Here is a 26,320-nt window from a genome sequence, read left to right on the forward strand (position 1 = left end):
TTGCGATATCTGGTCGGCATGGATGAGTTGGACCGAAGGGTCTGTTTCTGTGCTGTACATCTGTATGACTCCATAATTGGAACTATATTCCATAATATTTGGGCAGCAGTGCTAAAGTTTACCAAACATTGAACTTATTTGCCAAGTGATCATTTGCATTAGCAGCATGGGAAAAGTTTGAACAGTAATGGTCTGTCGAGTCAGAGTCCCAAATCTCCCAGTGGTGGATCCTTGGAGAATGGGCACCTGAACAAAGATGTGCATTAAAACTACATGGAAATCCCAAGCCTCTGTGGGATTTGCTCAGGGGTGACATTTTCCTTAATTATGCAACATAAATATTAAACTGCTATATCACAATGAATATACATAAATTAGTTCATTCTGTACTTTTGAGGAAATTCATAAAATATCGATTCATATGGAAATATGCAAAATCCACAATTATTTTGATTGTACTGTTGCCAAGATACGTTGGCCCAATGTTTACAGTATTGAACCCGATCAGAACCTTTAAGCGCAGCATTCCCCAAGTAATCAGATAGCATTGCAATGGATCTCAAAAATCGATAATAATAATTTATTTAAAAATACAAACTAAGAAATTATGAAATTTTCACTGACATGTAATTAAAGTTCAGTTTGGTTTCCATATCTATGTAGATTGAAGTAATATCTATGGAATGGTAACCCAGCAAGCGCCACACAAAATCTCCATGGCATTAGGACCCAAACGACACATTATGGTGCGGCCTCGGAATATGGGTTTGAAATACCTCGGGAAGATTTCTTCCAAAATAGGAAAATGCAAAACCGGGTAGGTCTCAACTTTGCTATTTTAAACAAAATGTTCACGAAATACTTTCCTTAAAACTCTTCGTATATTTGATTTTCTTTGGCTCAAGTGGAACGTGAGTTCAGTTCATGAATTTAAATTAGAAACCAGGCTGAAATGTACTTGGGTCTTGCGGGATTGGTGGTTTGGACTCTTGTAGAGCTCGTACTCTTCAAGTGTTACTCATCATTCGTAATCTATAACTAACGACAGGATCCCAGAGACACTTGTAATACCTTGAAGATATACCTTGAAGATACCTCTAGCTATTCAGTATATTGTAATAAAATTCCAAATATTGAATTGTTTATCTGATTTATCTGACTTATCAGATTTCAACTGAAATAGCAGCTGAGCAACTAAATTTGGTCTCTATGCCACAAGATTAGAGGAAGTGACAGGCCTGGGATATGCGAATTCCATTTGGGATTCCTATCTAGTAATTTGCTGGAAATATAAAGTAAAAACTCTGGATGTTCTTATTTATTAGCCGTAGGAATTAAATGTTCACAATATTAATAATGAATTAACATAGAATAAAACCTGGAATTAACATCGAACAATAACGTACAACAAAAGCAGAAGAAAACGGGGAACATTTTGATTGTTATTGGAAGAAGCCCAAGACGCTAAAAGGATATGAGAACCGCTGTAGCGGAGAAGAAAAGGTCATAAACAGCTCGAAGCAGCACACTGGCAGGAATGGAAGTGGGAGACGATAATGCGTTTTTGCGCTATTATGTATAAATTATATATAGCATGTTATGATCTAATGTTAAATGGAAATACTCCAATTCATTTTAAATAGATAAAATTATTTGACATCACGTGGACTGAAACATGCATTATTAGAATCCCTACACTGTGGAAACAGGCCCTTCGGCCCAATAAGTGCACACCAACTCTCTCGAGAGTAACCCACCTAGACCCATTCCTCCAACGTATATTGACCCAATACACATCCCAGAATACTATGGGTATTCAAAGTTTGGTAGAAGATTGGTAGAACAGAACCACAGCATACTATGGGTATTTAACGGGCCTACACGTCTTTGGATTATCGTAGAAAATCTGAGAGAGAGATGGGGATGATATGCAAATTCCACACACAGTCCACCAAGACAGGAATCGAACCCTAGTCCCTAGCGCTGTGAAGCAGTAACACTAACCACTGAGCCACTATGCTACCCTAAGTGTTATCCTTTACTTTCTGTTAACAAAACCAAAGAGGATCGTTTGCATTCAATGCAGTTTGTATGGATTTCATCCTACTACTTGCATTAATAAACCCAAAGATAACATTGCTTCTTTAACCACCATCACCACGAGTCTTAAATGCATAGATTCCAAAATGTCTGGGTTTATTTACTAGAAGAAGCTTTTAAGTTTAACAAAGCAATCGGACAAGGAAAGGGGAGTGGCCAGTTCTTGCAGCTCAGCTTTTCTCTGGTCTGATTTGGTCTGTTCAGAGCTGCTAGTCAGTTGGTGGCTGGGAATCGAAAAGAAACAGCTACATGGAAGGTGTTCCATGCTGAATCTCTCTTCTCTAAGAGCCAGTGCCTGATTTTACATTTTTCCCCCCTAAGGGTTTGCTTACAGGTCTGTTGCAGGCATTTAGACACCATCATTAAATTAGGAAAGTCTTTCAGATAGGTTAAGTTATTTTGTTCTATTTTGTTTTGTTTGTCTTTCATTTGGTACTCTGTAAATAAATTCTGTTTTGTTTAAAACAGAGGGTTTATGACCAGCTGCATCACTCTTGTAATATCTACTTTATACCTGCTGAAAACTAGAAAACTACCTTCTTTAAATGTTTTGAGAGGGTCTGGTTTGGTCTATAACATACATACGAAGAGGGGAAAAGGGCTACCATAGTTCTCTCCAAATGAATTTTCAAATGTGACTCCGTTTTAGCTTCTCAAGGGCCAATCAGAGACAGGTAGTAAATGTTGGCTCAATCTGTAACACACACACTCACGCATGTGTGCGAAAGAATTACCAAACATAATTCCCAACCCAATCTAATCCCACCTGCCAGCACCCAGCCCATATCCCTCCAAACCCTTCCTATTCATATAACCGTCCAAATGCCTCTTAAATGTTGCAATTGTACCAGCCTCCACCACATCCTCTGGCAGCTCATTCCATACACTTACCACCCTCTGCATGAAAAAGTTGCCCCCAAGGTCTCTTTTATATCTTTCCCCTCTCACCTTAAACCTATGCCCTCTAGTTCTGGACTCCCCAACCCCAGGGAAAAGACTTTGTCTATTTATCCTATCCATGCCCTTCATAGTTTTGTAAACCTCTATAACGTCACCCCTCAGCCTCCGACCATCCTGGGAAAACAGCACCAGCCTGTTCAGCCTCTCCCTGTAGCTCAGATCCTCCGACCCCGGCAACATCCTTGTAAATCTTTTCTGAACCCTTTCAAGTTTCACAACATCTTTCCGATAGGAAGGAGACCAGAATTGAACACTGGTCTAACCAATGTCCTGTACAGCTGCAACATGACCTCCCAACTCCTGTACTCAGTACTCTGACCAATAAAGGAAAGCATACCAAACGCCACCTTCACTATCCTATCCACCTGCGACTCCACTTTCAAGGAGCTATGAACCTGCACTCCAAGGTCTCTTTGTTCAGCAACACTCCCTAGGACGTTACCATTAAGTGTAGAAGTCCTGCTAAGATTTGCTTTCCCAAAATGCAGCACCTCACATTTATCGGAATTAAACTCCATCTGCCACTTCTTAGCCCATTGGCCCATCTGATCAAGATCCTGTTGTAATCTGAGGGAACCCTCTTTGCTGTCCATGCACCTCCAATTTTGGTGTCATCTGCAAACTTACTAACTGTACCTCTTATGCTCACATCCAAATCATTTATGTGAATGACAAAAAGTAGCGAGCCCAGCACCGATTCTTGTGGCACTCCACTGGTCACAGGCCTCCAGTCTGAAAAACAACCCTCCACCACCACCCTCTGTCTTCTACCTTTGAGCCAGTTCTGTGTCCAAATGGCTAGTTCTCCCTGTATTCCATGAGATCTAACCTTGCTAATCAGTCTTCCATAGGGAACCTTGTCGAACGCCTTACTGAAGTCCATATAGATCACATCTACTGATCAGCCCTCATCAATCTTCTTTGTTACTTCTTCAAAAAAATCAAGTTTGTGAGACATGATTTCCCACGCACAAAGCCATGTTGACTATCCCGAATCAGTCCTTGCCTTTCCAAATACATGTACATTCTGTCCCTCAGGATTCCCTCCAACAACTTTCCCACCACCGAGGTCAAGCTCACCAGTCTATAGTTCCCTGGCTTGTCTTTACCGCCATTCTTAAACAGTGGCACCACATTTGCCAACCTCCAGTCTTCCAGCACCTCACCTGTGACTATCGATGATACAAATATCTCAGCAAGAGGCCCAGCAATCACTTCTCTAGCTTCCCACAGAGTTCTCGGATACACCTGATCAGGTCCTGGGAATTTAACCACTTTTAACTGTTTCAAGACATCCAGCACTTCCTCCTCTGTAATCTGGATATTTTGCAAGATGTCACCATCTATTTCCATACAGTCTATATCTTCCATATCCTTTTCCACAGTAAATACTGATGCAAAATATTCATTTAGTATCTCCCCCATTTTCTGTGGCTCCACACAAAGACCGCCTTGCTGATCTTTGAGGGGCCCTATTCTCTCCCTAGTTACCCTTTTGTCCTGAGGACAGTGCAGGAGAGAGAGAGAGAACCTGCACAGTTATCGCCTTTGGTGTTTGAATTAGTGTGTTGCTGGACATTGGAGTGCATCTGGGAAAATTAACAAACAGTGAAATTCACAACTAATCTTGGAGGAACTGTTGGGCGAAGTTCACAGCATAGAATCAGATAAGTTAATTGTTGTTTTAAGTTTGTCCAAGAGAAAGGCTGCAGTAGTGAGTATAGTGGATTCTTTCTTGATTATATGTTTTTGGAGATAAGTCTCTTGATTAAACTTAAAATATAAGCCATAGCTATTAATTTAACCTGGGGCAGTGTTTGTAGAGGAATAAGACGGTGTTACTTTCTGGGTCTGTAGATTGTGAAGGAGCAAAAATGGCCTTTGCAGTGATATGTACTTCTTGTCAGATGTGGGAGTTTAAAGAGAGTTTAAGGGTTACTGTAGATTATATCTGCCATAAAATGCTGTTGAATGCGAATCTTATCAGATCTAGTGGATCAGTTGGAGAGGCAGATAGGAGCGATGAGGAATTTGCAACAGCAACAGTATATGATGGATGGCAGTTATAAGAAGGGGGGAAATGTCTCAGATACAGTCACATAGATGGGTTAACTCCAGGAAGGGTAGGAGAGGTAGGCAGCTAGTGCAGGAGTCTTTTGTGGATATACCCATTTCAAACAGGTATGTTGTTTTGGAAAATGTAGGGGGTGATGGATTCTCAGGGGAATGTAGCACAAACAGCCAAGTTTCTGGTATTGAGACTGGCTCTAATGCAACGAGGGGTTTGTCGGCTTCCAAGAGATCAGTTGTGTTAGGGGATTCTGTAGTCAGAGGTACAGACAGATGGTTCTGGGGCCAGCAGAGAAAAAGCAGAATGGTGTGTTGTTTCCCTGGTGTCAGGATCAAGGATGTCTCAGAGAGGGTGCAGTATGTTCTCACAGGGGAGAGGGGCCAGCAAGAGGTCATTGTCCACATTGGAACCAACGACATTGGAAGGGAAAAGGTTGAGATTCTGAAGGGAGATTACAGAGAGTTAGGCAGAAATTTAAAAAGGAGGTCCTCAAGGGTAGTAATATCTGGATTACTCCCAGTGCATAGCTCCTTTGTTACAAATCATTCTGTTAACTTTTAATTCACAGAAGAAGCTCTGAAGATGTATGAACACACAAATAAGAGTAGTGGATCAATTGGGCCCATGAGCTTTCTCCATAATTTAATAAGATCGTGGTTGACCAGTGTTCCAAATTTCACATTCCAATCTATCCCAGATAACCTTAAATTTCCTTGTTTAACAAGAATTAATCTGATTCTGAATCAATCTGAATCTCTTCAGTAGAAAATATTTTTCTTCCTCTTCTAGTTATAAGATATATTTAGGATTTCAAAAAAAAAAAGAATCATTCCATCCTTCCTGAAAAATATTCAGTGACCATGCTTCCAACACCTTCTGAAATTGGTCTACAGTATAATGTGCAGGTTGGTCAAATTAACCCAGTTGATATCCATGTCACTGCAAACGTGTCCATTCACAAGTCAATTTGTACACAAAGCCAGAACACAATGCACGATAAAATAAAGGAGCCATTTGTAAGTACAGGAAATGTTTGTATGTAAGATCTTTAAAATTATATGTCCATGTAGGATCACATATATCAGTACGAGCATTCATACATCAGATATTTGTAAATCGGTGACACCCCTTTACGTGCAGTTCAGATAACTCGAGAAGAAAATAACGACTTAATTTCCTCCTCTTAAGCCAGTTGCTTTCCAATATCAATACTATTTTCCATTGCCCATCATGAACAAACACTTCAGATCAAACAAATGACACCAGTGGCATAAATACAAAGGCAACCATCAAAATGAAAACTGCTGAAACCTCTGGAACAGTGGCATTAACATCAGTGAACAAGACAATCCTACAAAAATCCTTTAGGTTTAAGTCTCGATGAACAGTTGTATATATATTCTACATGTGCCGTGTTTGGAATTGGAGGAAAAATAAATTGCAAGGTATTCTTTAAATAATAAATAGCACTCCTTATACTTTGTTTTAAGTTCTGCATTGTTGTAAACCAATTTCTTTCAGCTGTCAGGTTCCATTTCAAATATTACTTTGAACAGTCGTTATTAGAAAAAAAATTATCTTTTTATCTGTAACACTTTGGGAAGGAAATGCCATCTATATTTGAAATTTTAGGCATCGCTATAAAAATGTAATTTCTTTCTTTGTCCTTCAAATACCTGATGCATCAGTAAGTGACATTTCACAATTCTGATTTTAGTTTTGAAAAGACACTTAAAAAATCAATCATAGCAATATTAAATTGTAAGTACTGTAATAACAACTTAGTCAAATCAATTCATTTACCAACTTAACTACACTTCAAAAAGCAAAATGCTTGGCAAGATACTTTGTCCATGTACTGGGACATCAACAAAGTACAGTTGTGCATTCCAAATGTTTATGATAGACAAAGAGATCATTTCAGAAAAATCTTACAAATGGTTCACCTTGCTCGAGGAAAACAATATAGTGCTAACACATGAAGAACAACTAAAAGCAAAGCTAACATTTTACTGATAAGTGAGCAATTAAATTATTTATAAACACAATTTTGCAAAATGTTAAAACCATCTCACAGTAAGTGTCCAATGCCATTCCCAACCACTTCATGCTCTGCCTGTCAGTGTTCACTTTATGTACTTTACATAACATATATTTCAATAAAATAATGTGTAGCATGAAAAGTTCCACAAAATCTGGTGATATGTGCCATCCTTCTCCAATATCTTGGATCATTAAAAGTATAATTCAATGCAACACTACATTTTACTATTTATACATTGTGTTCTGCAGATTCCTGAACAGTGCAGCAAACCTGCAAGGTCAGCTATGATGTGTGTTTGGATCAACAAATGTACCAGTTCCTCTTCATTTAATATCAATCCTCCACTTATTGTGCAGACAATTATGCAGGAAGCAGCTGGGCATCTTGTGCATTTAACAAAAGCAGATAGATGCTGTGGAATCTCTTAAAATATTCAATAGTACAGTTCAGTAGTGCCATAGCTTGTAGTTTAATGTTCTGAAGTGGACACTGTGTGGATGCAAGATTCAAGGAAATGTTTAAGTCCATCAAGTCCTTGGTTGTATAAGTACTTGACATACCAGTTCCATATCTTTCCCTAGCCAAAAACAAGAAAAAACAAATAGTTAAAAGAGAATTCACAGAATACAAGTGCTACTGGAGAAATCACATGTCAGAGTAACATTTCATTTTAAGGTTCTGCCATTTTCTAAGATATTTGTTATAGATACATACATATTAAAAGTCAAAATGGTTAAATGCAAAACCTAAGTACACATCATTTATAGATTTCAAAGATCAATTAACTAAGTTCCACCCATATTGAAATAGGTCTTGGAGACGAAAAAGATTATAATATTAAACAAAAACACAAAATGCTGAAATGCTTAGCAGCATCAACAGTATTTTGTTATAACCATAATTAAGACTGCAGTATTAGAAAGAAAAAGCCACACAAAAGACACTGAGGAAAGGAATGGAACGTGTGTGTGTGTGTGTGTGTCTGTGAGAGAGAGAGAGAGAGAAATAACATGCAGGATTGACAGTAGGAGCAAGAACGAGAGATGAACAATTTGGAAGAATGACGAGGAAAGAGATTCATTCCCTCAAATTCCAGGAGTAGCAATTACTGTTTTATATGCTTTTGCATTGTTTTGGAACTTTGGAGAAAAAAAAGTCATAACAACAACTCTTTTAAAAGGGAGAGGAACAAGCAAAGGAAGCACATGGTGAGGTCAGTGCAGGAGAGAGAGAGAGAAACCCACACTGATAACTGACACAATAATGAACCTGCGCAGTGACTGCCTTTGCTGTTTGAATTCATGTATCGCTGGACATTGGAGTGCATCTGGGAAAATTAACAAACAGTGAAATTCACAACTAATCTTGGAGGAACTTGTTTGGGAGATGTCACAGCACAGTAACAAGATAAGTAAATATTTTAAATATGGCCTTACAGTAAGTCTGCAGTAGTGAGTAGAATGGGTTCTTTCTTGATTATATGTTATATTGAGATAGGTCTCTTGATTAAACTTAAAAATATAAGCCATAAGTCTTAAGATAGCCTGGAGCAGTGTTTTGTAGAGGAATAAGACAGTACTATTTTCTGGGTCTATAGATTGAAAGAAGCAAAAATGGCCTTGAGTACAGCGATTTGCTCTTTTGTCGGATGTGGGAGTTTAGGGAGAGTTTACGGGTTACTGAGGATTATATCGGCAATAAATGCTGTTGGTTGCGAATCCTATCAGATCAAATGAATCAGTTGGAGAAACAGGTAAAGGAAATGAGGAATTTACAAGAGCAAGGGGATGTGATGGATGGCAGTTAAAAGGAAGGGAGAAACGTCGCAGATACAGTCACACAGATGGGTGAACTCTAGGAAAGGTACGAAAGGTAGGCAGGTAATGTAGGAGTCTTCTGTGGCTATCCTCTTTTCAAACACGTATGCTGTTTTGGAAAAAGTAGGGTGGATGGATTCTCAGGGGAACATAGCGCAAACAGCGAAGTTTCTGGTATTGAGACTAACTCTAACGCAATGAGGGGTGCGTAGAGTTCTAAAGCAAAACTTGATTGTGTTAGGGGAGTCTCTAGTTAGAGGTACAGACAGACATTTCTATGGCCAGCAGCGAAAAATCAGAATGGTGTATTGCTTCCCTGGTGCCAGGATCAAGTATGTCTCAGAAAGGGTGCAGAATGTTCTCAAGAGGGAGAGGGGCCAGCAGGAGGTCATTGTCCACATTGGAACCAATGACACAGGAAGGCACAAGGTTGAGATTCTGAAGGGAGATTAGAGAGAGTTAGGCAGGAAGTTAAAAAGGAGGTCCTCAAGAGTAGTAATATCTGGATTACTCCCGGTGCTACGAGCTAATGAGGGCAGGAATAAGAGGACAGAGCAGATGAATGCATGGCTGAGGAGCTAGTGTATGGGAGAATAATTCACATTTTTGGATAATTGGAATCTCTTTTGGGATAGAAGTGAAGGACAGATTGCACCTAATTGGAAGGGGACTAATAAACTGGCAGGGAGATTTGCTAGAGCTGATCGGGAGGATTTAAAACCAGTAAAATGGGGGGGTGGGACCCAGGGGGATAGTGAGGAAAGAGATCGATCTGAGACTGGTACAGTTGAAAACAGAAGCGAGTCAAACAGTCAGGGCAGGCAGGGACAAAGCAGAGAATAAAGTAGGACTGATAAATTAAACTGCATTTCTTTTGATGCAAGGGGCCAAGTGAGAAGGCAGATGAACTCAGGGTGTGGTTAGGAACATGGGACTGCGATATCATAGCAATTACAGAAACATGGCTCAGGGATGGACAGGACTGGCAGCTTAATGTTCCAGGATACAAATGCGACAGGAAGGACAGAAAGGGAGGGGGAGTGGTGTTTTTGACAAGGGATAGCATTACAGCTGTACTGAGGGAGGATATTCCAGAAATACATCCAGGAAAGGTATTTGGGTGGAACTGAGAAATAATAAAGGGTTGAGCACCTTATTGGGATTGTATTATAGACACCTGAATAGTCAGAGGGAAATTGAGAAACAAGTTTGTAAAGAGATCTCAGTTATCTGTAAGAATAATAGGGTGATTATGGTAGGGGATTTTAACTTTTCAAACATAGACTGGGACTGCCATAGTGTTAAGAGTTTAGATGAAGAGGAATTTGTTAAGTGTGTGGATGTACCCACCAGAGAAGGTGCAAAACCTGATCTACTCTTGGGAAATAAAGCAGGGCAGGCGACTGAGGTGTCAGTGGGGGAGTACTTTGGGGCCAGCGACCATAATTCTATTAGTTTTAAAATAGTGATAGAAAAGGATAGACCAGATCTAAAAGTTGAAGTTTTAAATTGGAGAAAGGTCAATTTTAACAGTATTAGCTAAGAACTTTCAAAAGCCTCACTAGCACATAGCACCGGTAACAAACCAGAGATAACAACTCTGTTTGTTCTACTCTCAGCTTCCACCCTAGGTCCTTGAATAGTTGCCTTAAATCCAAATTCCTTTTCGTACCTATGTCGTTGGTGCCTATATAGACCACAACTTGGAGCTGTTCCCCATTAAGGATTCCAAGACATTATGAACCCTGGCTCCTGGGAGGTAACAAACCAACCGTGAGTCTCTCTCATTTCCAACGAATCTCCTATCTATCCCCCTAACAATGAACGCCCCGATGATTAATACTGTGCTCCTCCCCCAACTTCACTTCTGAGCAACAAGGACCGACTGTGCCAGACATCTGTACCCCTGGTAAGTCATTCCACCGCCCCGCGCTCCCCCCCCACCCCGCAACAGTATCCAAAACGGTATACTTGTTATTGAGGGGAATGGCCACAGAGGATCCCTGCACTGTCTGCCTGTCACCCATCTACCTTTTACCTGTACCTGAGGTGTGACTACCTCCCTATGACTCCTCTCAATTACCCCCTCAGCTTCCCGAATGAACTGAGATATATCCAGCTCCAGTTCCCTAACGCGGTTTCAGAGGAACTGGAGTTGGGTGCACTTCCCACAGATGAAGTCAGCAAGGACATAAGGGGTGACTTTATCTCCTACATTCTACAGGAAGAGCATTCAACTGCCCTAACCTCTATTCCCACTGTTCTAAATTTCCAAAGAGGAGAGATGAAAATATGAAGAGGGAAGAGCAAACGTGAGGAATTTCAAAATAGAAATGTTGAATACAACTACCGAATTATATCAAAATGTCACAGATCATAACATTTTTATGCACGAGACAGACAAATCGTTCAAGTTGCACACCCTCATCTATATCCTTGGAAATATATATGTTTAGCATACCTGTATTGCATGTAATCGCTTCTTTCCATTGGGCCATCCCTGCAAAATAAATTGGGACTATTATGTTAAAATTGTATCTGGTTTCGAATTTTCATTCACTGCCTTAATGTCTAGTTGTAAAAAAATCATAATCGCTATGCAGGGGGGCATGTTAGCCAACATATGGAATCAGCATGGTTTCATGAAAAATCAGGCACAACAAACATTCAACAGATAATGATTCAAATATGGGTTTAAAAAAAAATGACTGAAATTATGATTTGTATGCACAATTTCTCTGTAAGATATAATCAGAGACACATTTAAATTGCAGTTTAAACTCTGCTCCTATGGAACCATCAAATTACAATGTACAGCAAACTCATGTCATATGATAACCAGACAAAATTTACAAACAAATGCATGTCATTAAAATCAACCTTAGCTATTAAAATTGCCCTGAGAAATGAACAAACTGACTGGATTAAAACTTAGCTACATTCTCCACGGGATACCTCTACTCATCAATGTTCACTTCCAACTAATCAACATTCTCTTCGAACACAATATTTTTATTTCCACCCTTTAATTTGGTATTGCTTACGAATTGTCCTTGTCCTGAAGAGCACAAGGTGAAAATACTCAAGCTTTGCATGACCAAACAACAATTCGTATATAATTATTTTTTGATATTATAATGATTAGTCAAATTTGCACAGGGTGTAGTATGTACCTACATTATCAGCTGCTCCCCCTTGCTCTTGAGAAACTACTAACTTACATCAATATTAAAGGAATTTGCTTTTGGTCAGTAGGCAGGCAAGCACATCAAAATATGAAATATGAGAAAGGAGCAAGTCAACAACTAAATAGCATAGGCACAAGCTCAATTTCAGATCATCACAGATCTGAATGAATGGTTATGATAACTGTGTAATTTTATCTTTTGACAATGATATTCCCAAACAAGAACAAGGTTCCACAAACAGAAGCAGAAAAAAAAAACTAGCTGGCACAAAACAATTCAATAATGTACCATTATCGTAATCTTTGCACATGGGTCTTAATCTTAACCCCTGTTTACCTTTTGAGTAAAATTTATGGCATGTCCCATGAGCGCTGGATGATTAACAAGAGTAAAACTGCTCAGGGAGTCTGGAACCTTGGTCTGTGCGAGCAGATTATATTCAATTCCAATACCCATAGGATGAATGTCTTGCTCAAAGTTTCTTGATGTCCACAAGCAGCTGACAGCAGTTTTCATAAACGCATTATACTGCTGAAATGTTTTCCTATTCACCTTCAAACCTATTTGTACCTGAAAAATATTAGGAATAGGTATATTTGGAATGCTGCAATTTATCAAATTCTTTAACCAGATCCAATTTCATAAATGTTTTGCATTATTTTTCATAAAATTGTACAGATAAATCAAAAGTATAGAAAATGCTGCATCCTATAATTAAAATAGATAAGCTGGTACTTGAATGAACGTGATCTGTTCATGCAAGTTGAAGATCATTCTGTTCAGTAAATACTTACAAATGGAACATTCCACTAGTAAAAAAATGTCTGGACTTCTTTAAACATTAAATACATGAAACGCCTGTAAAAGTTAAGTCAGATAATGGCTTTAAATGGAAAACAACTAATGGGATGATCATTAAAAATTGTTGGGCCAAATATTTTGCTGAACTCAAAATGTAAATATTAATACAAAATCAAAAACTATGCATGTTGAAAATTTGAAATATTAACATAAAATTCGTGCTGACTGTTGAATATTTCTACTATTTTGGTGACACAAAGCTGCAGATACTGAAGTTTGAAAGATATATCGCTTTGCAACATTCAACTGCAGTAAAGCCACGCCATTCACAGGGATGTGCTTTCGAGAATGTTGCAAATGGTGAAACTGTGAACATAGTTTTGAATAGGAGCCAAGGGGATAGTTTTCAGCCAGAAAGCTTCCATCCCCTTTATTTGTAAAAGCATTTCAGTAGTATATAATTACTGACTACAATAACAACCATTGTGACTTATTTAATCAGTAAAGTCGTCTAAATTAGTGAACTTTTTTTCTATCTTTAGCACCAGGTGTCGAGTGTTACTGTTGTTTGTACTTCATAATAGGAGAATTGTATTATGCAACAATTTGAGTCAGAGATATACACCACAGAAAAGCATCCTTCGACCTATTGTGTGCGCACTGGTCACAAACAACTATCTAAGTTTCTAATCCCATTTTTCAGCACTTGGCCAACAGCTTTGTATACCTTGGCCTCATAAATGCACATTTAAATACTTCTTAAATGTCATGAACGATACATTAGCTCTCGTACTCTGGAAACTCTCCTGTGGCCAGAAGGAAATGCTGTCCATAACCCTTTAACCTACTCCTAATTTAACAATCCATCAATCTCCTCCTTAAACTTACACAATGTCCCAGCATCTGCCACATTCTGGGGTCTTGAATTCCACAGATTCTCAACTCTTTAAGAGAACTAATTTCTCTCCATCTCTATTTAATAGGAATCCCTTTAATGGGGAAGGGAAATCAACAGTGATGGTCCAGATCAGAAGCCATTGTGACAGGCAAGTATTAATGGCTACAAACAAATCAAAGAATAATAAAAAGGTGCCAAACAGGAAAACTTTACAAAGCTGCAGAGAATTTGAGGTGGATATAGAAGTGCAGTATTATTTCTGTGCATATTCACTCATTAGATAGTGCTGGCTCTACTATCTAATGAATGAATATGCACAAATATATTGTCCCTTGTTGGGCAGCATTCCTTTTTTTATTATTCTGTGTAGATCTCAAAGATCTGTGTACAGCAGTGACTTCTGAAACTGGCAGTCAATGCTGAAATCGCATCAGAGTGCTTTTTGTGTCATATTGGAGCTGCTGTGCACATGCGCAATGGAAGGAAAAGCAGTTTTGAACATTTTTTGGCATTACTCACTTGGGAAAGTAGATAATTTGATTAAAGTTGGTTATCTTGAGGGAGATCAGTTCTAATCAAAACAGAAGTGTTTCTTTGCCCTTCAAAAATTGCCAAATAGTGGGGATACTCGAAGTTAAATAAATGTGTAAATGGCTGAAATAATGCCTCTACAATTTGATATTTTCAGTAGGATCCACCTTATTAAAATTAAGTTGTATTCCTGTTGAAACACATTTTGCTATATTTTACTGAGTCATGGGGAGCAGCTTTCATTTTTGGACCTGTATTTTGCACAAGGATAATTTTTTTTGTGGAATCAGTGGAAGCTGAGAATTTGAAAACATTTTCATAAATCAATTGCGCATTTCAAAATCTGAAGTAGTCAGGCTTCTGGGGCTTTTAAGTACATTGGATTGGAAATGGCAGAATGGATAGAGTGTTGATTTGTATAGGCAATCTTACTGGGAAAATAGTAGTCCCATTGCAGTTAGTCAAAGGGCAGACTCAGAAAAAGATGCAGTCACTTCCAAAACTGAAATAGTAAGGGGGTCTGATTAGAGATTCTGTGGCTGCAAACGGAAATCTAGGATGGTGTGTTGCCTCCAAAGTGCCAGGGTCCAGGATATCTCACATATGTATAAAGTCATGAGAGGTATGGATAGGGTGAATGCACTCAGCCTTTTTCCCAAGGTTGGGGAATTGAGGACTAGAGGGCATCAGTTTAAGGTAAGAGGGGAAAGAATAAAAGGAAACCTTAGGGGCAACTTTTTTTTCACACAGAAGGTGATTCGCATATGGAATGAGTTGCCAATGCAAGTGGATGAGGTGGATACATTAACAACATTTAAAGGCATTTTAAAAAATATATAGATAGCAAAGATTTAGAAGGATACGGGCCAAGTCAGGGAAATGGGGTTAGTGTGGACGGACATTTTGGTCAGCATGGACTAGTTTGGGCCAAAGGGTCTTTTTTTAGTGCTATAGGGCTCTATGACTCCGTGAAATGGAGAAATTGCAAAGTCTAATTGGACAAATTGGCAACCAAACAAGATCAGATGTCAGTTGTGACGTCTTGGAATTAAGCATATCGAATAAAAATTCCCAAAGTTTAAAGTATCAATTAGGCAAACAAAACAAAAAAAAAATTAGAAAAAGGTACATTTATTTTAAAATTTCCATCACTGGGAGAGGCCAGGGACTTGCAACTCATTATTTATAGTATACTTTTTCTCTAAGATAAGTTCTCATGCAAAGGGCTTATAAATTTTCTTTTGGGAGAGAGGGGTAAATATTATTCTTCAGTTTGAAGCTAAAAGTATCAAAATAGCAGTAATACCCATTGTGATATTAGACAACCTTTTACAAATGTATGTAATATGCTAGTCGAACAAGGGAAAGAGACTATTTTCCCATATTAATACATAGTCTTTGAATGAAGCCGGTTTGTGTTGCCACATTGTAATCTGAAAAGCACTATAATCTGAAAAGCACTGAGAAACCAGAATTCAGTAGCAGTCAGCAACACATAATTCGTTAAAGCACTAGTTACATTGTAACTGAAAAAGAAACAACCAGTAGTGAATAGAGGCAGTTTAAAAATTGATTTTAATCAATATATCTTAATAGCCATATATATTTTAAACCAACTGTCCTTGGAAGGAAGAAAATAACTCCAGGTTCTTATCAATTTAGCACACTTGCCTTCATTATTCAGTCCTTTGAGTACAGGAACTGGGAAGTAATGTTGAGTATGTACAGGACAATGGTGACATCTCTTCTGGAGTACAGTGACCAGTTCTGGTCACCCATTTATAGGAAGGATATCATTAAACTGGAGAGGGGTCAGAAGAGATTTACCAGGATGTTGTCAGGTATGGAAGTGCTGTGTTATCAAGAAAGGCTCAACAGGTAGGGACTTTCCTCACTGGAATATAGAGATGAAGTTTATGAAATCATGAGAGGTATAGGCGGGGTTAATAGTAGGTGTTTTTTCCAGATGATGGGAAACTTAAAGACAAGGGAACACATTTTTGTGGTGAGAGGAGAGAGATTTTAAAAAAGTCACAAGAGGCACTTTTTTTTTCCATAGGGTGGTTTGCATGTGGAATGAATTGCCTGAGCAACTGGCAGATGTGAGCACAATTGCAATGTTTAAGAGATATTTGGACAAGTCCACGAACAGGAAAGGTTTGGAAAGATATGGGCCAGGAGCGGACAAGTGGGACTAGTTTAGTTTGGGATTATGTTCGGTGTTTTAGATGTTGTAATTATACCAGTCTCCACCACTTCCACTGGCAGCTCATTCCATACACATGCCACCCTCTACATGAAAAGGCTGCCCCTTAGGTCATTTTTATATCTGTCTCCTTTCACTTAAACATATGCCCTCTGGTATTGGACTCCACCACCCCAGGGAAAAGACCTTGTCTATTTGCCCTATCCATGTCCCTTATGATTTTATCAACCTCTATAAGGTCACCCCACAGCATCCTCCACTCCAGGGATAACAGCCCCAGTCTATCCAGCCTCTCCATATAGCTCAAACCCTCCAAACCTGGCAACATCCTTGTAAATCTTTTCCGAACCCTTTCAGGTTTCACAATATCCTTCCTGCAGGAGGGAGACCAGAAACGCACATGGTATTCCAGAAGTTGTGGGCGGCACGGTAGCACAGTGGTTAGCACTGCTGCCTCACAGCGCCAGAGACCCGGGTTCAATTCCCACCTTAGGCGACTCTCTGTGTGGAGTTTGCACGTTCTCCCAGAGTTGCGTGGGTTTCCTCCGGGTGCTCCGGTTTCCTCCCACAGTCCAAAAATGTGCAGGTTAGGTGAATTGGCCAAGTTAAATTGCCCGTAGTGTTAGGTGAAGGGGTAAATGTAGGGGAATGGGTCTGGGTGGGTTGCGCTTCGGCGGGTCGGCGTGGACTTGTTGGGCCGAAGGGCCTGGTTCCACATTGTAAGTAATCTAATCTAAAGTGGCCTAACCAATATCCTGTGCAGCTGCAACATGACCTCCCAACTCCTATACTCAATGCTCTGACCAATAAAGGCAAGCATACCAAACGCCTTCTTCACTATCCTATCTACTTGCGATACCACTTGCAAGGAATTCTAAACCTGCACTCCAAGGTCTCTTGTTCAGCAAAACTCCCCAGGACTTTAGCATTAAATGCATAAGTCCTGGTCTGATTTGCCTTTCCAAAATGCAACACCTCACACTTATCTAAACGAAACTCCACCTGCCACTCCTCAGCCCATTGGCCCATCTGATCATGATCCCATTGTACTCTGGAGGTAACCTTCTTCGCAGGCCTGAATACATCTTAAATATAACAACGGCATGAGAATATGGGTTTCTTGATTAGTATTTTGCTATAATTTATTCACCTAATATTGTTGAGAAACTTGCGATGAAAAGAATGTGGACAGCCACAGAAATAAATGTATACAACTGTAATCAAGGAGGTGGTCTTATGCCCTGTGTCAGGACATGAAATCAAAACCTGGAATATGGATGCTTTTTATTTTTTTCATCTATGGATGTAATTATGTTGACTACAGCTACATGAATAATGATCTAACAGTTTGTAAAATGTTCTAGAATTATTTGAATTCAAATTCAAGACCTTGTACAAAAGGTACTATGTAAAACATCAGTTACTAACTAAAAATAGATGCTTCATATGCAGAGAACTACTGACAGACTTCCTTGAGCATGATCTAAAAGCTATTTTAAGCTCCAGCAAATGTCATTGATGTGATGTTCACTTGAGCTAAGTGAACAGTAGAAGTCATTTTACATTTCAAAACAATCAAACCAACCACAGTATCATATGACAAGCACAGTTTTTATCTTTCAATGTTGCGGTTCACAATGACACTTCAAATGGAACCTTACATTTGTACTCAAATCCAAGGATTTCAAAGCTGTTAGATTTGTCCGGTACCTGAAAGAAAGTGTAAAAATTAAGAGCTGTTGCTTTTCACATAATTTATATTTGCATCTCAAAATATGGTGCAATGCAATCAGTTAAAACCATAAATACAACCCTTTTCATTAATCAAATAGGTACAGTAGAATTTGCGTCATTCCCACCAACTGGAATCTCCAACATACCCTTGCAGGGCTCACTGTATAATGATGTTGCTACTCTGAAGTAATTATAAAGGAACCAAGTGAAAGTTGAAATATTTTACCTTGCATTTATTCAGAAAAATATTAAAGGTAGAAGAGATTTTAAACCTCTAAGTTGCAGTATCTGTCATGGCATTTTTAAAAAATTCCTACTAGCATCACAAACTGCACTAGGTTATCTACGTCTTTGATTGACTAACACTAGTGTGTGCACACCAAATAACCTAAGTTTTACTATATCTGTAAATGCATTTCATACAAGGCTTTAATCATAGAAAAGCATCCCATGATTCATAAATACTCAGCTCAAGAAAAAATGAGTCAAAGATATCAGGAGACATGATAAAACGCTTGGTCCAAAAGGTGGGTTTTAATAAGAGGCATTATACAGAATATGGAAGTGGAGTGGTTTGGGAACAAAATTTTACATCATAGTTTAGAAGCTAAAAGCATGTCCAATGACATTCAAAGAGAGATGTTGTCAATATCTGTGCAATTGATACAAAGGCTTCCGGGGTGAGGTTTAAAGCAAGGAGGTATGCAGTTGGAGAAAGTTACAGAGCTAGGGAGTGGCTAAGTTATGCAAGAGGTAAAACAAGGGGAATCAGCAATTTAAACAGAGATATTGGGGAGACCAAGAGCACAGTGGAAATAGGTTAAGAGAATCCTGATGCAGAGTGGTTGGAATGAAATGGAATGGGATGGGATGGGGAAGGGTTTGAAATTTGCAGTTTTGGATCAATTGAAATTAGTGACAGGTGGAAATTCAGCCATGAGATCATTGAAATAGTCAAGGCTGGAGTTGACAAAGATTATTTTGGCAGCTTATGAGTTGAGGCATTGCCTTTATCTATCCTCTGTGACCTTATCAAAAATTCAACAAAGTTGTGCTGGATTTCATTTATTAGTTTCTGCTTGTCCAAGTAGAGGATTAACTTTCTCCAAAAAGATTGTTTTTTTAAAAGGTTCTTCACCATTGACAATTATCATATTGGTGTGAAATTGCCATGTTTATCCAATTCCCATTTGTTGAATAAGGGTATAGTACTTGAAGTTCTCCAATTTATTGGTACCACTCCTCAATCAAAGCATGATTGGGAAGGTTGTAGCCAGCATCTCTACAATTTATACCCTAATTTCTTTTGGCAATTATGATGCACTCCATCTTGATTAGCTAATGAAACTATTAAGCATTGCTAGACTTTCTATTTCTTCATCTTTTAGCTGTATTTATCCCATTTAGTATGGTGGAAACCTCACTTTGGCAATGCCCTCTTCCTTAATAAACACCAACATCAAGTACTCATTTATTGCAATATTCATGCCTTCTACCTCCTTCAATATATCTCCATCTTGGTTCCCAATCAGCTCAACACTCCTCTATCAACCTTTTAAGTTCCCTGTAAGGCCAGCCACAAATCTACTGCTTTACTGTCTGCTTGTCCTGTGTGCTTCTTTTTATGCATTTCCTCTGTACTTTTTATGTATAGCTTGATACAATTTTGTACTATCGAACTTACATTTGTCATAAACCTCATTTATACTCTATCCTATTCCTCAACACTTAGGGAGTCATCATTTAGGGAGTTTTGGCTGCTCATTACTCATATCCAAAACATCTCCTCTTGAAAGGCCAAGCATTCGTCTAGCATATTATCCATCAGATTATTATATTTCTACCGATCAGTCTTTGATTCCAATATGTACAGGCTTGATTTCCCTTCAATTCATTAAAGTTAGCTGAGAATAAAGAGACACTTTTGCAATACTGGATTTTCTTTGGGAAGGGTAGGCAGACATTTGTAATGTTGCACTTTGTAAATCTTGATTTTGAAATGAACAAAAAGCTCACAAAAAAATGAATCAAAAAGTATAAAGTAGCACAGGACTTAACAACTGAGAAATTCAAGGGAGAGAGTGCAAAAGTAAAAGGTATGGCCGAAAATTACAATCAGTCTTACAATGTTATGAAAAAGAAAGACTAGAAAATAAATTAATTTCAAAGGAAACAGCCAATAAAATCCACAAAAACAAAATAGGGAGTAAGAAAGCAAGCAAAGCAGTTAAGAATTATGAAATCTAAAAGGAAGCAGTTTTCAGTTGTTTACAATATAAGATGGTCTAAAGATAAAGGGTGGCCTTAAAAAAAATTAGGAAAGCAAAGAGATGGCATGAAAAAATCCTAATGGTAAAATAAGAAACAAATCCAAAGGCATTTAATCAGTACATTAAGAGGATAACCAGGGAAATAGTAGGGCCCATTAGGAACCAAAGCAGCAAACTGTAAATAAAGCCAAAAGACTTAGATGAGGTTTTAAATTAATATTTCGCATCTAAACTCATTACAGAAAAGGATGATGCAGTTGTAGAAATCCATGAGAGATTCGTGATATACTTGAACAAATTACAGTTGAGACAGATATAGTGTTTATGATTTTATAAGGCTTAACATTGGATTAGTTGCTAGGCTCAGATGAGATGCATTTCAGGCTGTTTGTGGGAGGCAAGGGAGGTGGTTTTTGGAGACAAGTGGGGAAATTGCAAAAATCCAAACATTATTTACTAATCCTGTCTTGGCACAGAAGTGCCACATGACCAGAGAACAATTAATGTGGTACTATTATTTAAGAAGCATGGTCGGGACGAATCAGGGAACTAATGCCAGTGAATTTAAAGTATGAAATTGGTGAAGGTAAGAGCTCATGGGATTCAGAGCAATTTGGTAAGTTGGATCCAAACTTGGCTTAGTGAAATGAGACAGAGGGTGATCGTCAAAGGTTACTTTTGTGACCTGTGAACCTGACTGCAGTGGTGTGCTGCATGGTTGCTACTGGATCTCTTGCTGTTTGAAATGTACATTAATGATCTAGACATGAATACAGCACATCTGACCAGTAACTGTTCAGGGTGGGGGTGGTCAATAACTAGGTGCCGTAGATTTAAATAAAGTGCAACTGATTTATAGGGGAATTCAAAGAAGAATTTTTTCAGAGGATGGTCGATATCTGGAACTCACTGTCTGAAAGGGTGGTATGACTGGAACAATCACAACTTTTGAGAAGTGTTTAGATGAACACTTGAAGCACCATAACTTACAAGGCTATGGCTAAGTGCTGGAAAATTGGACTCAAGAACACAGGTGCTTGCTGACCAGTACAAGCACAAAGTGCCAAGGGGCCTCTTTTAATATTGTACAATTCTATGACTTCAATGCTTGTAACATCCTAGTTTCTGAAATCAGTCACTAAGGGAGATTCAATATTATTTAATGTACACACACCCATTATTCCTAATAAATGAACAAATAGTATTAGTGACAGTACATTTCTCCAGCAACCTATAAATCCTCACCTGTCATCAGGAATATATATAGTGACAGAAATTACATAAGAATAAGGAACAGCATTGGTTAATTTGAAGATGGCCCCATTAGTATCTGAAGGCTAAAGAACATTTCTGCTTCAAATAATTCAAAAATGGGTACTTTTCATTCTCATGATTTAACATATCAAATGTATTTAAGTGCATCAGTTTATGAGGTATTCTGTGTCAATAAGATGCGCCTTAGGAGATGAAATACTCACCTGTACATAATGTGACACAGCTGATTCAGATTCACCGATTCCAAACTCAGTAATGCTGGATAAATTATACCAGCAGGTGGCAAAATCACCAGGGGCAGACTGTATTTCAAATACATATCAGATACCTGAGGATAAAATCGCATAAAATCACAAAGCAACTAGAAATATTATTATGATAATAAACAGTGGTATCAGGATTTTCCATAAGCAAAGCACAAGTGATAGCTTTGAAGAGCATCAGCACAGTTAAAAATAAATGCTAAGTTAGTTAAGTAATAATCAATGTATGCCTTTCATGACTACACCAACAATTTATTTTGCATACCTCCATAAACATCAGCTCATCCATTCTCTGCTTCCTAAATTCTATCCCAACCAACTCCCAAACGTCATTTCCTATATTAACTGATCTACACTGACTCTCAGAACCTCAGCCACCTATATTCTCATTGAACTCAAGTCCATCTCCTATCTTAATAACCTTTGTCAGCTGTACACCCCTGAACTCTTATTCTTGTGACAGTGTCTGTACACTTAAGTGAATATTGATTTTACACACTTTGTTTCAAGAGAGGTATGTTTCAGATTACTGCGGAACCAGGCAGTTTAAAAGAGAACTTGAGAAGTAGTAATTTGGCCCATTGAACATGTATAGCTCGTCTTTCAATGATCATGTTCATATCATAATGCTGGAGAACTGCATTTTTTGATTTGCAAGAGGATTATAGTTTGGGTCTGAACCTTTAAATTTAGAGCAACCAAAAGTAATCACGTAACTTGTGCAGGAATCTGATCGACCAAGATGATCTGTGTGGTAATTAGTAAAGATCAAAGGGGAAACTCAAGTTGTGTTACCAAGAGGGAGGTGACTGATATTTACATCTGAGGGCAATTACAGCTGTGCTGTGTCCACAATGGAAAGATTTTGGGTCTCTTGAAGCCAATACAGATGGTATCAGTATCAGATTGTTGTGCTGAAATCTGCTGTTTGTTCCTAAGGTGAAAAGCAATTGCAGTCAGAGATAGCCAATTAACATTTGTACTTGGAGACAGAATAAGGCATTTTTTGGTTGCCTGGAGAACTGAATAGGGGAAGCTATTTGTGGAATAAATTATATGTTTTTGCGGCTGCCAACTGGAAAGTGTAATGCATCCACCCATAAGACATAGGAGCAGAAATTAGGCTAAATGGCCCATTGATAGGATGTATATCCTAGTTAGCCTGGAAGTAAACCAAGGGAGAACAATTTGAATTTGCCCAAAGTCTGGTCAACAGAAGCCAGGAGTATCCCTGATGCTGAAGTCACTAAGGACAAGTGCAGTAGGGCCCAAGCTTGAGCCAAGATGTTCAGTGTAACAGGAGGTTGAAGAAAACTGGAAGGTCACTGAGCCAAAAACTAAAGGTAAAATCCCCATGAAATCTCATACTTCGGGAGAATAGCTAGAGCAATGAAGAGAAATTCAAATGAATCATGGAAAGCTGTAGCACAGCATATTTGATTTGGTTCCAAAAAAGGAAGTGAATAAAACTTCAAGTAGCGTGTAAGATGCCTTAGTAGAACTAAGTAGTCAAGAGGAACTGGATTAATACTGTAAGTCATGGCACACGGTAGCGTTACATTAGAAGTGCTCACTTAAGCAAAGTTTTTTTTGTTTAAAAATTTCATATCTTGCAGCGTGGTTCTTTTGATCAAGTCACTGAGTATTTGAATTTCTCATTAAATATTAAGACACTCGAGATAGTACCAGTTGGTGGACCTAAGCAATTAACTCTAACCCCTAACCTTTTGACAGAAAGCCATAATTTATTTCCCTTCAAGTACTTATTTAATTCCTTTTCAAAGTTAAATGAGGTATGTTATAATTTAAGAATATTGGTTAGAGAGATCATAACAAGAGTGCACAAAGTAGAAAAAAGATTTAATCATCTCAGTAGTGGTACATCACTGTGGGAGTTCCTCAAGATGGTGTCCAAGGCCCAATATTCTTCAACTTCTTTAAGCGTGATCTACCTTCCATCAGAAGGTCAGACACAAGGATGTTCGCTGATCACTTTGCAATGTTCACTGGTATACATGGCTCCTCATACACTGAAGCAGATGGTGTCCACATTGCACAAGACCTGGACAACATTCAGGCTTGTGCTGATATGTGGTGCATAACATATATGCCATACAAGTGGCAGGGAATCACCTCACCACCTGACATTCAAAGCATTGTTATTGTTGAATTTCCTACAGTCAACATCCTGAGGGTTGCCATTGACTAGAAACTGAGCTCGGCCAGCCATATAAATACTGTGGTTACAAAAGCTTGAGTAAAGTGACAAACTCATCTCTCAACTCCCCAGAACCTGTCGACTATCTACGGTGCTCCAGTCAGGAGTGTGATGGAATACTCTTCACTTGTCCAAAAGAGTACAGCTCCAATCACACTTAAAAACTATATCATCAGGACAAAGATGCCCACTTGATTGGAACTCCATAAAACATCTTAATCCTCCAGGCATAATGAACAGTGTTTAGCACCATGTACCACCTACAAAATGCACACCTAGACTCTTTCAACACCTTCCAAACACACGACCTCTACTACTTATAAGGATAAAGGCAGCAAATGTCACCACCTGCAAGTTCCTTTCCAAACCACTCATCATCCTGACATGGAACCATATCATCATTCCTTCAATGTTGTCAGATCAAAATCCTGTAACTCCCTAACAGCACTGTGGGTATATCTATGCTATGCAAATTTCAGGTATTTAAAGGGAGCTCACCACGAAGGGGTAATTCAGGATGCCAATAAATGATTTTCAGCATTAGAAATTACTTTGAATAATCAAGCAAACATGGCAAGGATGAAACATATTGACAACATCCGTAAAAGGACAATGTTATTCTTTTAAAAAACAGCAAAAATTTGAATATATTTGCATAATATAGCAATATCTCACACCGACCGAACTTGGATCCATATCACTATTCCTTCAACATCACTGGATCAAAATTCTCCCTTCAGCATTGTGGGTGTGCCTAATCCCTAGAACTGCTGCAACTGATGAGGGCAGTTCACCACCATCTTCTTCAGGGCAATTAGGGATGGCCAATAAGTACTGGCCCAGCCAGCAACAGCCCACGAACAAATTTTTTAAAAAGTCAATCTTGAATATATATCAGACTTTACAGGTGTGGAGGAAGGGGAAAGGATTCAAATTCCAAATTGCATGCCTCTTAAATTGCATTTCATTAATAATCTAACAGCCAAAAAATAGATTTCTAAGCGTGAATCAACCTTTCTTACCGTCTCATAGAAATTGAGAATGAAATGCAACAGCAAACTGCTGTAGGCCTCCATCTGAAGTGCTACGACTGAAATTCTTGCAGTAAATTCCACAAGTTCAGAAACTGAATTTACCAATCCAGAAAGAGAAACATTCCTGAAAGCACAAACAATTTTCAACGAAACGTTCTCTTCAACTTGTTTTTTTATTCACACAATCATAAAGCCTACAAGTTATAGAGCTACAGAAAGAGATCTGAAACATTCTTTGGTAAGTATAGATTGTTTGAGTGTAAGTTTACTGAGCTCAATATCACAAAGCAGGCAGGCAACGAAACAGTTAAGAATGAATATGATCATTTCACAATCTGAGCCTTGCAAGTGAATAAAAATAAGTTCTCTAATAGGGCAGGGTTAATTTTAAGGAAAGATCGTATAGAATCTAGAAATAATTTGAGACAACTTCCAGAAACAGGTGTGCCTTTATTCTCTCAGCCACAGAATTACTAATTCAGGTGGTGTCATAAGAGAAATAATGATGACTTGGAGAATCTAGGAAAACAGAACATTAAAGATTAAAACTTTGTGAATGCACAGTAATTGAAATGCGAGCAAACAATTTTGTAAACCCTGTACGTAGCTCAAAACACCTCAGCTTATATATGACAAAAAAAGATTAATCACTGCCTTACTGCTAAATCACAGAAGTAAAGAAGCTTACAATATAGCTGGTAGCACTTGGTCTATTTTGTCTGCCTGCTTGGAGTCCAAAATTAATTCCACTGAAATGTTCACTCAATCGCACCTTGGACCAGCCTCTACTTAAAACGTTTAACCACCTTTTCCATAAAAATACTTAAACTGTCTGGTTTAACTAATGGTTTTCTCTTTCCTAGACTATTATAGAGTCACATAGATGCGTAGCATGGAAACAGATCCTTAA

At 38.5% G+C, this 26,320-nt stretch overlaps 1 protein-coding gene across 3 annotated transcripts in view; it reads right to left on the reverse strand.

Annotated features, from left to right (window-relative positions):
• Positions 1-6,144: 6,144 nt before the first annotated feature.
• The window catches only part of cenpi (centromere protein I), a 117,458-nt gene continuing 97,282 nt past the window's right edge, over positions 6,145-26,320 (reverse strand). For all 3 annotated transcript variants that reach the window (XM_072595155.1, XM_072595156.1, XM_072595157.1), the window contains 6 exons: positions 25,399-25,534; positions 22,099-22,223; positions 18,278-18,326; positions 12,517-12,750; positions 11,454-11,492; positions 6,145-7,752 (listed from right to left, as the gene is read on the reverse strand). In XM_072595155.1, coding sequence (XP_072451256.1) covers positions 7,645-7,752; positions 11,454-11,492; positions 12,517-12,750; positions 18,278-18,326; positions 22,099-22,223; positions 25,399-25,534 — 691 coding nt within the window. In that variant the 3' untranslated portion in view covers positions 6,145-7,644. The remainder of the gene's footprint in view (positions 7,753-11,453; positions 11,493-12,516; positions 12,751-18,277; positions 18,327-22,098; positions 22,224-25,398; positions 25,535-26,320) is intronic.

The sequence above is a fragment of the Chiloscyllium punctatum genome, chromosome 25 (assembly GCF_047496795.1).
Source record: "Chiloscyllium punctatum isolate Juve2018m chromosome 25, sChiPun1.3, whole genome shotgun sequence".
Taxonomy (NCBI): Eukaryota; Metazoa; Chordata; class Chondrichthyes; order Orectolobiformes; family Hemiscylliidae; genus Chiloscyllium; species Chiloscyllium punctatum.